This window comes from Ailuropoda melanoleuca, chromosome 16 (genome assembly GCF_002007445.2).
Source record: "Ailuropoda melanoleuca isolate Jingjing chromosome 16, ASM200744v2, whole genome shotgun sequence".
Lineage (NCBI taxonomy): Eukaryota > Metazoa > Chordata > Mammalia > Carnivora > Ursidae > Ailuropoda > Ailuropoda melanoleuca.
This window is the reverse complement of record NC_048233.1, coordinates 49,935,031-49,947,994: the sequence shown is the minus strand read 5'-3', so window position 1 is coordinate 49,947,994 and position 12,964 is coordinate 49,935,031. Positions and strand designations below refer to the sequence as shown.

General features: G+C 45.5%; 1 protein-coding gene across 1 annotated transcript in view; it reads left to right on the top strand.

Moving 5' to 3' along the window:
• The window catches only part of PLEKHA7 (pleckstrin homology domain containing A7), a 211,985-nt gene that overhangs the window by 146,717 nt on the left and 52,304 nt on the right, over positions 1-12,964 (top strand). The window contains exon 9 of the mRNA XM_034645328.1: positions 2,383-2,558. Coding sequence (XP_034501219.1) covers positions 2,383-2,558 — 176 coding nt within the window. The remainder of the gene's footprint in view (positions 1-2,382; positions 2,559-12,964) is intronic.

Here is a 12,964-nt window from a genome sequence, read left to right as displayed (position 1 = left end):
ATTATCTCATTTAATGCTCACACAGCCTTAAATGGTAACCACCATCATCACCCACAGTCCCATTTTAAAGATGAGGAAACAGAGGCCTGGGGAGGTCAAGCAGCTTCTCCAAGGTTGCCCTGGGGTAAGAGGCAGGCTCACCATGCATATCAGGCTGACTCTAGGGCCTGAGTTCCTACTCAGTTCACTGTGCTGCTCACAGTCAGCCCACAGGTTGGGCATGAGGAGTTCCTTCTTAATGTCAGCAAACGGGCACCATAGTCTTTGTAAGTCATAAACCTGGCAGTCTTATCCTTGCCAGTTATCATTCTCAGCTGTCATGTCCAGTCCATTCCCAGGTCCTGCTGATATTACCTGCTACTTTTGTCCAGACTCAGGGCGATCCTCTCCTTCTCAGCCCTTACCACCGTCTCTCACCTGTACTCCTGTAGCGGTCTCCTGCCCCCATCCTCTCATCTGCCCCAGCCCGGCTCTAACCTCTTCATACTGCAGCCAGAGTGGTTTTTCCAGATAAAAATCTGATCTCCCTGCTCTGCTGCTCAAACCCTTTAATAACTTCTCCTTGCTCTTGTAAATGAGACAAAACCCTAACATGACCACAAGACCCTGGCGACCTGGCCCTGCCAACTCCAGTAGCTTCATTTCACTCTGCCCTCTCCTTTTCTCCTTACCAGGGACACTGGCTTCATCCTTGAGCATATCATACTCTTGTCCACCTTGGGGTCCCACACATCCCTCTGTGCTACTCCTACTAAAATATCTGCTTCCTCTGTAGAGGGCAGCTTAAATATCACTTTTCTGGGACAGTGGATAACCCCTTTTGCATGCAAGGAAGGATATCAGGTTTGCTTTGGTCACTGTAGGGCTCAGCTGCAGGCTAAGTTTGCCTGTACTCTCTTGGAACTAACTGGATAGATTTAGGTATGTCAGTGTCAGTAGTAGGCCCATATTTTATATGCATTTTGGACCTAGATGTTAGTGTGGGTCGCAGAAACCAATGTTGACAGTTCATCTGAGAGGTTTCATCCATGACCATTAGTGATTCTAGAAGCATGTTGTTTCCCAGCGTCTAATTGGTTCTTTCCTTTTGTTTTCTCTGACTGTTCTTTGCATGAGATCTGTCTTTCAATCTGGATCCAGATTATTGGACCAGTGATCTGTGTAATCATTACTAATTTCTGGGCAGTACCTGGGAACATTGTATAGAGAAGCTCGGACTCAGAGTCAGATAGACCTAGGAACAAATCCTGGTTCCAACTCTTCATTTATTCAACTAACATTTATTGAGCACCAACTATGTGCCAGGCACTATTCCTGAGGATACTGTAGTGAACAAAATAGACAAAGTCCTTGTTCTTGTGAAGTTTCTATTCTGGAGGGAAGAGACAGATGATAAGCCAACTAGTGTGTAAAATAGATAATGCCAGGTAATGTTAAATGCTGTGAAGAATCTGTTCCTGGGCATGAAGATCGGGGAAAGTTACTTAACATCTCAGACCTTCACTTGCCACATTTGTAAAATAGAGATTCTGTCCCTGCCTTTCAGGGCTGTTGGTACTAAAATGAGATTAAAGTCATGGAAGTACCCAGGAGACACATAGTAGGCATTGATCAGCTTTACTGATCTTCCTTCTTGTATCTCTTCCTATGTAGATTTGGTGAGATTTTTCATTACAGAGTTAAGACAGGCCCCTGCCTATCAGAACACAGGGAGGAACTGGCCTTGCCTCTTGTTTGCACCCATCCTGGTTGCTTTTCAGTGGTCATTTCTGGTACCTCTTCACAAGCTTTTTGCAAGGATTCATGTGAAAGCACCTTGAGGCTCCCTAGCACATAGTAGGTACACAAGGATTTTCAGTCAAATGTCAAACTTTGTAGTGCCTCTTTGGAGAGAGAGAAGAGCAGCAGCTTTGATGGGAACACGTCACATTTCACGGCCACGCTGGGAGGCCCGGTGAATACCTGCGCCAAGCCACCTGCTGTTACTGCTGATTGTTGGCTCAATTCCAGTAATCACGTGCTTCAGAAGAACCCAAACAGGGATTCCGGAGAGTTTGCTTCTACAGAATGAGGGTTTTGAAAAAAACTCTCTCACAGAAGCCTTGACTGTGTGCCCCTCCCTGAGCAGGAGTAGGAGAAATAGGAACAGGTACAGCTGCGGGGCTTTAGCGTGGGGACCGGACACAGCTGTCACTGGGCTGACTGAACTAGGAAGGGGGAATCCAGCTGTGATGTTTTCCAGGTGTCGGAACAGGCTGGGTGGTGCCTGGGCTTTTAATCTGGAAGAGGGGAGAACGTGGCCAGAGCGTCTTCTTGTTTCGGCTCCCAGAAGTAAAATGTGCACTGACCCCTCTGACCTGGGTTTCCGCCTCGTGTTTACAGGCTGTGCACACGGGGATGCGAGCACTCATCTATAATAGCTCCACGGGGGGCTCTCAGGCCGAGCAGTCAGGCATGAGGACCTACTACTTCAGTGCCGACACCCAGGAGGACATGAACGCATGGGTCCGGGCCATGAACCAGGCCGCACAGGTGCTGTCTCGATCGTCGCTGAAGAGGTCAGTCCCAATGGAAGGTCCCTGTCAGAGTACTTCCCACATTAGGATGGAGACCCAGATAAGAACACTTGGGTGCCCCAAATTCCACCTTGCATTCACTGCCCTTTCTTTGAGGTCCTATTTCTTGAGGTTCTATTCTTGAGATCCTATTCTCCCAGGGAGGAGAATGCATACACGGTAAGGTCCCTCAGAAATTAACTGGTCCTCTCTTTGCTGGGCAGAGAAATGCAAAGACCTGGAAGGGTAAAGTGATTGCCTGGGATACAGAGTCTTGGAACCTGGTGTGTGTGTTTCTCATTTGTCCTTCTCTGATGTGGGGTGGGAGGGACAGCCTGGGGGCACCAGACTGGGGAAGAGGGAGAAACAGTTGAGAAAGATCTTGCAAACGAAAATGTGCCTCAGACTGCCCACCAATTTGCTGGAGCTAGCCAGGGAGCTATTGTCCAGCCACGCCTTCCCTCAGGTGGGCAAACCAAGGGTACAATCAAGGATCTTGAATTTCCTGAGTTTGTTGGCTGTGGGTAATTTCCTGAGAGAAGGCACAGGAGGACGGTGACTGGAATCAGGGGCTCAGAGAGGATAGGGGAGCCCTGGAAAAGTCAGGGTGTGCCTTTAGCCAGTCCTCCTCTGACATGGGCCTAGTTTTCACTATCTGGATGCCTTGCTCTACTTAGAGGTCTGTTTGACTGTGTTCTTTCAGTGAGGCCTCAAAACAAAAGGTTATTCTCCCAACAACCTAAAGGCAGGATTTTTCAGCGACTATAAATGGATTTCACATGGTGTGTTTTAGCTTGTCACCCTTTTCCAGCTTACGTGTATGTGACTTTTGGTATTGGTGCTGCCTTGCTTCATGCTAGCTTTCTTTCTTTCTTTCTTTTTTTTTTTTAAGATTTTATTTATTTATTTGACAGAGAGAGAGACAGCCAGTGAGAGAGGGAACACAAGCAGGGGGAGTGGGAGAGGAAGAAGCAGGCTTGCAGCAGAGCAGGGAGCCTGATGCAGGGCTTGATCCCAGGACCCTGGGATCACGCCCTGAGCGGAAGGCAGACGCTTAACGACTTCATGCCAGCTTTCTTGCAACAAATAGACCTTCAGTGGAGAGTGACGACCTTCAAGGGGCCAGGTGGGGGTCTGGCTCTCCCCCTTGGAGTTTCCATAATACTTCAGTCAGGCATTTCCCATGCTGTTTTTCCCCCCGCCTTCTATGTACCTCTCAGTGTCCTAGACTTCAGGGAGGGATTGTTTTTGTGTCTTCTGCACACCTAACAGAGTAAGGTGTCAAATGTCTGGTGAGTGAGTGACTGAAAGAATGAATGAATATGTTAGGACAAGACCATTGACAGTCCTGGGAGTTGCCACATGGACCCTGAATCAGTAACTTCAGGTGTTCAGTCAAATCTGACTCTACCTCCTAGAATTGTTGTCCAGCCTGCATTTTTCTATTGTGTCCATGATGATGATGCAAAAGCCTCTGCCATTAGCCTATGGGCACTCAGTTCGTAGTGACGTTGGGACATCCTTCATCATCCCAGGAGAAGGAAACTGGGTACATCTGGCACATCTTGCTCCCAGTGCATATGCTGGTCCCTAATGCTCACTGTTTCCTAGTTTTTGTTTTTCATCCTTACAAACTATATATGTGTGTGTGTGTGTGTACAGTGTATGTGTGTGTAGATAATATTTTTATATGTTTAATTATACAATAAATGAAGACATTTTTATTACAAAAAATGCAAAAACCAAAGACAAAAATATCCTTAATCACCTTCACAGGGTAATCTCTATTATCAGGTTGATGGGCATCCTTTTTAACTAAATTCATTTGTATACATATATGAGCTTATAGAAATACTTAAGTTTCTTTTGTGTTTTTTTAAAGCGTGAGTGATAACATCTTGAAAATCCTTTTTTAAAAAAAATTATTTTATTTTATTTTATTTTATTTTTATTTTATTTTATTTTATTTTATTTTATTTTATTTTATTTTATTTTATTTTATTTTTTTAATTTATTTAGGGTGCCTGGGTGGCGCAGATGGTGCCTGGTTAAGCATCTGCCTGGGATCAAGCCCCATGTCAGGCTGCTTGCTCAGTGGGGAGCCTGCTTCTGCCTCTCCCTCTGCCTGCTGCTCTACCTGCTTGTGCGTGCATTCTCTCTCTCTCTCTCTTTCTCTCTCTGTCAAATAAATAATAAAATCTTTAAAAAAATAGTTTATTTATTTATTTGACAGAGAGAGAGAAAACGAGAGCAGGGGGAGTGGCAGGCAGAGGGACAAGCAGGCTCCCCGCTGAGCAAGGAGCCCAATGCGGGGCTCAATCCCAGGACCCCGGGATCATGACCTGAGCTGAAGGCAGACACCAACTGAGCCACCCAGGCACGCTACCTGAGAGGTTTCTTGAGCCCGTTTCCGAGTTCCCTTAAGGTCCTGGGGCCTTTCCCATCTTCCTCCCTGTCTTGAACTTTCAGTCTCTCATAACTAAGGTTGTTTTCCTTTCCATGGAGAAGACCATGCTTCTTGATGAAGATATGGAACTAAACCCAGAAGTTAAAGCATTTAGCTTTGGGGCGCCTGGGTGGCACAGTGGTTAAGCGTCTGCCTTCGGCTCAGGGCGTGATCCTGGCGTTATGGGATCAAGCCCCACATCAGGCTCCTCCGCTATGAGCCTGCTTCTTCCTCTCCCACTCCCCCTGCTTGTGTTCCTTCTCTCTCTGGCTGTCTCTTTCTCTGTCAATTAAATAAAATCTTTAAAAAAAAAAAAAAGCATTTAGCTTTATTTATGCACATCGTCTTCCCCAAGCAGAGATACCTATGCCTCATATTCTTTTAAAGCCCTCCCCTCCTTCGTTTTAATTCTTAGAAAGTAGAAAGTTTGTTTTTGTTTTGCTTTGTTCTACATAAACCAAGCTCAGCTCCTTCTAGACTCTGCCCTTTTTGCCATCATTCCTGTGGGCCCATTCCACTGTGCGTCTGTGCTTGATTTTCCACCCCTACCTTCCATTTCTTGTGCATGTCCTTTTCTAGCTTGAGCTCTGGGAGCTACCTGTGTTATTGTACTGGCTTCTTTAGACCAGCAATGGCAAATGGGTTCTTTCTTGTGTTCCGTTTATGCTCAATTCATCATGGCTGACTAGGGCACTGGGTCAGAGGTAGCCTAAGAATGAAATCAGTCTTAACAGGAAGAAGTATTGTGATTGAAAAGTGACACCTGCCTTGAACTGTTTGGGATTAATTTGCTAGCCCATTTTTTTTTTTAAACTTTTTCCTGCCTGAAGATGTTCCAATTTTTTTACTTTTTTTTTTTTTTTTAAGATTTTGTAATTAACTATCAGATTCTGTTTTGGAGAGGCTCCATCCCTTATCTGTTGGGCTGCCTTCCTTCCCTTTTAGGGTCTCAGGCTATTGTCCCTAGATTTTCTCTGAACTTTTAGCATTTGTTTTTTTTTTTTTTATGCCCTTAATAAATTCTTAAAATCCCATAATCATGCTTGCCTAAGGTTCCTTCCTTAAAACAAAACAAAACAATGTGTTTTACCATCTGAGTCCAGATAAAGGCAGAACAGCATTTTCCCTTAGCTTTCTGAGAGATGGAATAGTCAGCCAAGCAAATCCAGACTTATTAAGTGTTCTGTTTTCCCAGAATAAGATGTTCAGACATTTGGTTAGTTAGAATTATTCATCAAGCAGTACTAAATCTTCCCTTTCCTCCAGTTTGGTGATCTGCATTGGAAATCCTCCATCTGTGTTAAGTGGGGGGGCTCCAGTGGTCATGTATCGATCTCTGCCCAACTTGTTTCTCACCAGATGCTTCTATTCTTATAGTAGGACTCCTGATTGCAGATAGCAGAAAATGCAGACAAATTTATCTTTTTTTTTTTTTTTAAGATTTCGTTCACTTATTAGCGAGTGAGAGAGAATGAGCAGGGGGAGGGGCAGAAGGAGAGGGAGAAGCAGACTCCCCACTGAGCAGGAAGCCTGATGCCAGGCTTGATCCCAGGGCTCTGGGATCATGACCTGAGCCCCCCAAAGGCATATGCTTAACTGACTTAGCCACCCAGATGTCCCCAAATTTATCTTAAATAGGGAGGAATTCATTGGTTCCCTTAACTGAAAAGTTCAGGATAGGTCTAGCTTTAGAAACAGGTGGGCTCAAAGCTCAGACAATATTGTAAGTCATTGTCTAAGGCTCTGGGCTCTGGCTACCTCTGGTTTGGATTCATTCTTCAGCTCCATGTGGAGGTCCCTGGCAGATCTTAGATCTGATGGCAAGGTAGCTGCAGTAGCCCTGGACTCCTGTCATCTGTGGGGGGGGAAAGTCCAGCAGGAAAGAGCCAGAGTCTTGTCCAGAGCCATTCAGATTAGACAGGCTTCGATCACGTTTAAACCCTAAACCATGTACTGTGCCACATCCTGGGAATGCACATCCTGATTGGCACAAGCCTGGGATACATGCTTCACTTCTGAGAACCAGACCACAGGGACTGAGGGTGAGGTAGGGGTGAATGGCCAAGTCAATGCCAGGGCTGTGGGCAGAGGGAGAAATGACTCATTGGGATGGGATAAAGGAGGCCCAGACAATGAACATCCAGGCCAGCTGACTCACCCCTCACTTTCTTCTGTGTTGGTTTCTTTTACGTTTAGTTTTCTTCCCCAAGCTTTGTGTCTGAAGTCATAGATGTGAGTTCAAATCCCAGCTCTACTACTTTCTAGCTGAGTCACTTGTACAGATCAGGTACGCTTTTAATCCTCAGTTTTTCTCAGTCCATGGGCTATTACAAGTGTTAAGTTAAATAAATGAACGTAGGGGTGCCTGGGTGGCTCAGTTTAGTGTCATGATCCCAAGGTCCTGGGATCGAGGCCCACATCAGGCTCCCTGCTCAGTGGGGAGTCTGCTTCTCCCTCTGCCCCTGCTCATGTGCTCTCTCTCTCTTTCTCTCTTGCTCACTCTCAAATGAATAAAATCTTTAAAAAAAAATAAATGAATGTATAAAGTGCTTACTTAATAGGATGGCTAAGATACTTTGTATCAGATATGCTACTTTCTTTTTTTTTTTTTTTTTAAAGATTTTATTTATTTATTTGACAGAGATAGAGACAGCCAGCGAGAGAGGGAACACAAGCAGGGGGAGTGGGAGAGGAAGAAGCAGGCTCATAGCGGAGGAGCCTGATGTGGGGCGATCCCACAACGCCGGGATCACGCCCCGAGCCGAAGGCAGACGCTCAACCGCTGTGCCACCCAGGCGCCCCCAGATATGCTACTTTCTATAGGGTTTGGTTTAATAATGTCATGGGCTCTTTTTTCTTTACACCCTTCCAGTTTCATCGTTCTTCCTCTGGGTCACATTGATGAGGAGTCTTCTGTGAACAAATTTCACTTTCTCCCTTATCAGGATGTACTCATCCTGTAGCAGTGTGAGTGTGGTTCTGTTCTGCCCAGGCTCCTGCAGCAGCACCATCCTTCTACCTGCCCCTCTCCCTTTCTTCCTCCCGCCTCTTCCCACATCATTCCTCTGACCCAGGAGCAGAGCTGAGCACCCTTGCTGCAACTCCTGAGTTTATCCCCTTGTTTCCTACATAGGCTTCAGAGTCTCTTGATAGAAATTCATTCACGTATTCTTAAGATCCCACCCCACACACTGGATGGGGTACCACGCAGTGTTGCCAAAGCCTGCTCACTAGCTCCTTTGGTTCATAATTTCTTCCTCCCATTTCCATGTTCTTCCACTTGTCAGACTTTGGACTGTCTTGAAATCTGTCTTCCCAGCTCCCCTGCATTGGACTGCTTTTTGTCTCTTGTCTAAGGATGTCTTGTCCATTCCAACAACTTAAAACACTAAGCAAGGAGGTTAGCTTGCCTTTGCAGCTCATAAAACTGACAAGCAGCTCAGATAGGAGGGCCTATCAGAAGACAACTGATCTCTTTTCTGTTTCCAAACCTCTCTGGTCTCTGTGTAACTGTAGTCCTGTCTTCGGACTGAAGGAACTTATAGTCTAATCACCTTTGGAGTAAAAATCAGTTTCCTCAGGGACTTTGAGCACTGCATGGGTCTGGTCCCTATGACAACTTTGGCTCATGTCTTGCTATTCCCCATTCTCTGTGCCCCAGTAGTACTGAACTTCTTAAATTGGGTGCATTTGTACATGTGGTCATCTGTTTAGTCTTTCATTCTACAAGTCTTTATGGAGGGCATGTTGTGCATCAGACACTGTTAAAGATGCTGAGAAATACAGCAGTGTTCAACAAAGAGGCAAGTCCCGGGCATTCTTGGGTAGGGATGGTGGAGAGAGATCATAAGCAGGTAAACATCAAGATGATTTTCTATCATGATCCATGCATGAAGGCAGTAAAATAGGGTGATGGGATGAGAGGGACAAGGGAGCAGGGAATAGCCACTGTTGTTCGGGTGGTTAGAGAAGTTATGGAGGAGAAGCCTGATTGATATATGAGGCTGAGACAGAGTGCTTTAAGCAGAAGGAACGGCCCTTACAAACACCTGAGGCAGGAATGAGCTTGGTTTATTCAAGAAACAGAAAGCTAGGGAGTGTGGCTGCATCTAAGGGAGCAAGGGGGAGAATAGGCTGTGATGGAGTCTGGGTGAGAGATGGAGGGCCATCTCAGGAGGCACAGGATCCATCTGGGCCTTGCTCTTCTGCTGCCCCAGCCCTCACCCTTATTAGGAAAACGTCAGTGCATCCTTCGGGCCTTAGCCTAGATGTTATTTCCTCCTTCTCTGACCCTTCAGCGTTAGATGCCCCAGCTTGTCATTCCTTTTGCACAGGACTTTCATGCTCAAGTTACGTTGGCCTGCTTTCTCATTGTCACCCCTAGTCATCTATAAACTCCTAGAAAATGGGACAGTATCTGCACATAGTAAGCAAACAGTGCATGGATGGATGCGTGGCTGTTTGGCTGGCTGGGCAGCTGGGTGGATGGATGGATGAACAAAACAGCTATGAAATCTCTACCTGTAAGGGGTTCGAATAAGGATTCGGGGTGTTTCAGAGCAATCCAACCACTGTTGTGGGATCGACATGTGGGGAATCATCCTGCTCAGAAATGGCCCATACATTCCTGGCTATCTGCATTGTCTTCAGAGAACTAAATATTTGGCCTTCCAAAACCAGATCATGTTGAGTAAAGTGTAGCAGGAACACCCGAGGTTGGACAAGCCCCTTGCACCTTGAGCAAAAGTAATTTATGGCGATGTTTTCAACCAGGTGCAGGGCTTTGGAGTCAGATCAGATGGGGTTTGAATCCTGCTTTATGTCACTGGTTGCATGATTCAAGGCAAATTGGTTAACCTCTTAGTGCTTCACCTTTATTACCTGTAATGAAAGATTAATAATATCTCTAGCCTTGGAGGATTGGACAATGATAAGAGGAGGTAATATATTTAACTTATTAGCTCAGGGTTTTGCATTTAGTGAGTGCTCGGTGATGACTGTTGCTGCCACTGTCCCTATTCTTCAGTAGAGACAATTTATTGTAGGTAATCTGGTACTTACTGACTGTGTGACCTCAGCCACTCTGGGCTTGACAGTACTGACCTTGCAAAATTGTTGTAGGGATTAGAGATGGTCTATGTCAAGTTCCTGGCACACAGTAGGACCCCAAATATGGTAATTACAACCAAGCATTGGCCACACAAAAAATGAGTGACCCAGAATGGTGACTGCCACAGGGAGATGAGAAGTGCGCGACGTGGGCCAGAACCCCAGACTGGATTGGGTTGAACTTTGATGGTTGAGCATGACTTACACCCGCTAGAAAGAAGGAAGGATTCTTTAGGTAGGAATGAACAAAGTGAGGAGACCTGGAGTGACCAGACGACCTTTATCTGATTTGTCAATCCTTAAAACTTCACAAGGGACTTTGCCAGTAGCCACTTCTTTGAGGCAAGAGGCACCTCAGCCTGGCAGTCCAGTGTTTCATTTATTTTTTAGCCTTGCTCTTCTTTGGGGGAGGATGGCCTGGCGAGCTGGGGAGTGTGTTGTCAGAGCGGTCAGGCCCTCTATTGTTAATTTAGAGCAGAGCGTGAAAGGGAGCCAGATATCTGCTCCACTCCCAGGGGGACTGCCCTATTTAACTCTGGGGGAGAGAAGAAACAGACTCCTGTCTCTATTTCTCTCCAGCCATTTCCTTCCTCAAGTGCTAGGACTAATTCCAGTGAACAAACCTGCCATAGGCTCCCAAGATACTTTGGGCCCCTTTCACCTTAGCATTTTGTACAAGTCTACAGACTGCCTAAGGTCAGTTGTGACTTTTGAGCCCATTGTCCTCCTGAGACCAGGGTCAGTGCTCAGGACTCAGCGTCTGTCAACATAGGCTGAACTGGTTTCCCAGGGCAGGACTTCCGCCACCTGATCTGGTTCAGACTAAACTCTCTAAGAATATCGGTGGCCTGGGCCTTGTTCTTGGGTTCCTAGTTTGGTCATTTCGGTGTGGAGAGTAGGGAGGAATCCTCTAGTGGGAATTTGATAGAAGAGCTGTATCTGCCATGGGACCAAAGTCCAACCAAGGCCCTACAAGCTGTCATTCCTCTTCCCACCCAAATCTTTGGAAATAGTAGTTCTTTTTTCCTGGTAAGATGAAGGGTTTAGACGCAGAATAAAATAATGATCAGTGCTTGGTATAATCTGTTAACTTCTAAGTTCTTGTGAAGAAAAGGAAGATGAAAGAAGTATCCCCGGTCTGAGACGAGTGCTTTTCCCACTTGCCAGGAGGAAACAGGAATATGTTCTAAGCAGACACAGAACACTGTTGTGTTGTGCTAAAAATGGAGGGACCCAATTCATGCTAATAACGTTTAGCCCCTTGCAACAGTTAGGTATTTAGTCTGGTTGCTAGTAACAGAACAACCCAACTTAGGATAGCATCATCAAATTGGGTTTTAGTTTTCTCACGTAACACAAATCCAGAGGAAGTTAGTCCAGGCTGGTATGGTAGCTCCGTGATGCTGTCAGGGATCTGGGCTCTTGCTCGCTTTCTACCCAGGTTTTAGCGGGTAGCTTTTATCCTTTTTTTTTTGTCACCTTGAAATCCAACATAGTCTAAATTCCAGGAAGGAAGAAGGGAAGGTTTAGCTAAGCCAGCTAAACATCTTCTTGGCCAAATCTAAGTCACATGGTCACCCTCAGCTCTGAGGGAGGTTGGGAAATGTGACTTTTTACTGGATACTTTGCCACTTAGAAAAACTTGGGTCCAGGAAGAGGGAGAGAATAGATATTGGGTCATCAATGCATGTGTATTTGAGGGCACACTGTGTGCCAGGCACTGTGCTGTGCTCTTTCTGGGTACTGTCTACTTTAGTTCTTGCCACAGCCCAACAAAGCGGGGGTGGTTGTCCCCATTTTGCAGATAAGAAATCTGAAACCAGAGAAGTCAGAGACTTGTTCAAGGTCACCCAGCTTATATCGGGTGGAACCAACCCTTGAATTCAGGTCTGACTGGCGTTAAACCCTGTGCCCACTGGGTTTGACACATTCAGCCAAAATGGTCACCAAATGCCAAGAATTCCCTGTGACTTTGAACAGTCACTGAGTCCAGGTGCTCACAATAATAGTAGTGACCTGCACTGGAAGGGCTTGTGTCATCTTAGCTGAACATGTGTGCCCTGCATGGTCAACTTCTCTGAATGATGGTCATTGAGAGCTGAAGGATGCTTCATTCTTTTCCACCATTGTGCTAAATCGAGCATTGCAAATCTATTTTGTGACAGGTCTCCTGATTTGAGAAGTTGTGTGTGAAATTGTAGGGAATGCAGGGAGACGGGCGAAAGCCAGAAAACATTTTTGCCTTAAATCATGTATTTTAGTAAGTTAACTGTTTAAATCAGTTAAGGTGGGGGAGTAGAGGATATTACCTTGATCTTTCTTACCTACAGCTGTAGCCTGAGTTTTTTGGGCACAAAGGCATCTTATATAAGTCCCAGTAGTCAGAGACCAAGAGCTGTTCATAATCCCAAGTTTGAGGGCCTAGAAGGCTGCTTGGTGGCAAGCAGACTACCATTTTTTTTTTTTAGCCGCCCTCTTCAGTCTTATTTTGCAGTAAATGGTGGTGTTAATCTGAGAAAAGGATTGGTCTTTCTCTATCAACATTATCAGCAGGATGTACTGGCGTATGTGAGGGTGTGCACATCATATGTACACACATAGTAAAGACGGGGATTTATAGTTATAAATTGGCTCCAAGGTGAGAAAAGACTGGAAACCCATGATTTGGGGTCAGTTAATGAAAACACTATTAAATGTGGTTACCATGATTAAATTGGGCTTTAGGGTTATCTGGCTTTGAGGGCAGAGACCGTTTTCTCTGCTATTTTTTTTTTTTAATTTTATTTATTCAACAGAGATAGAGACAGCCAGCAAGAGAGGGAACACAAGCAGGGGGAGTGGGAGAGGAAGAAGC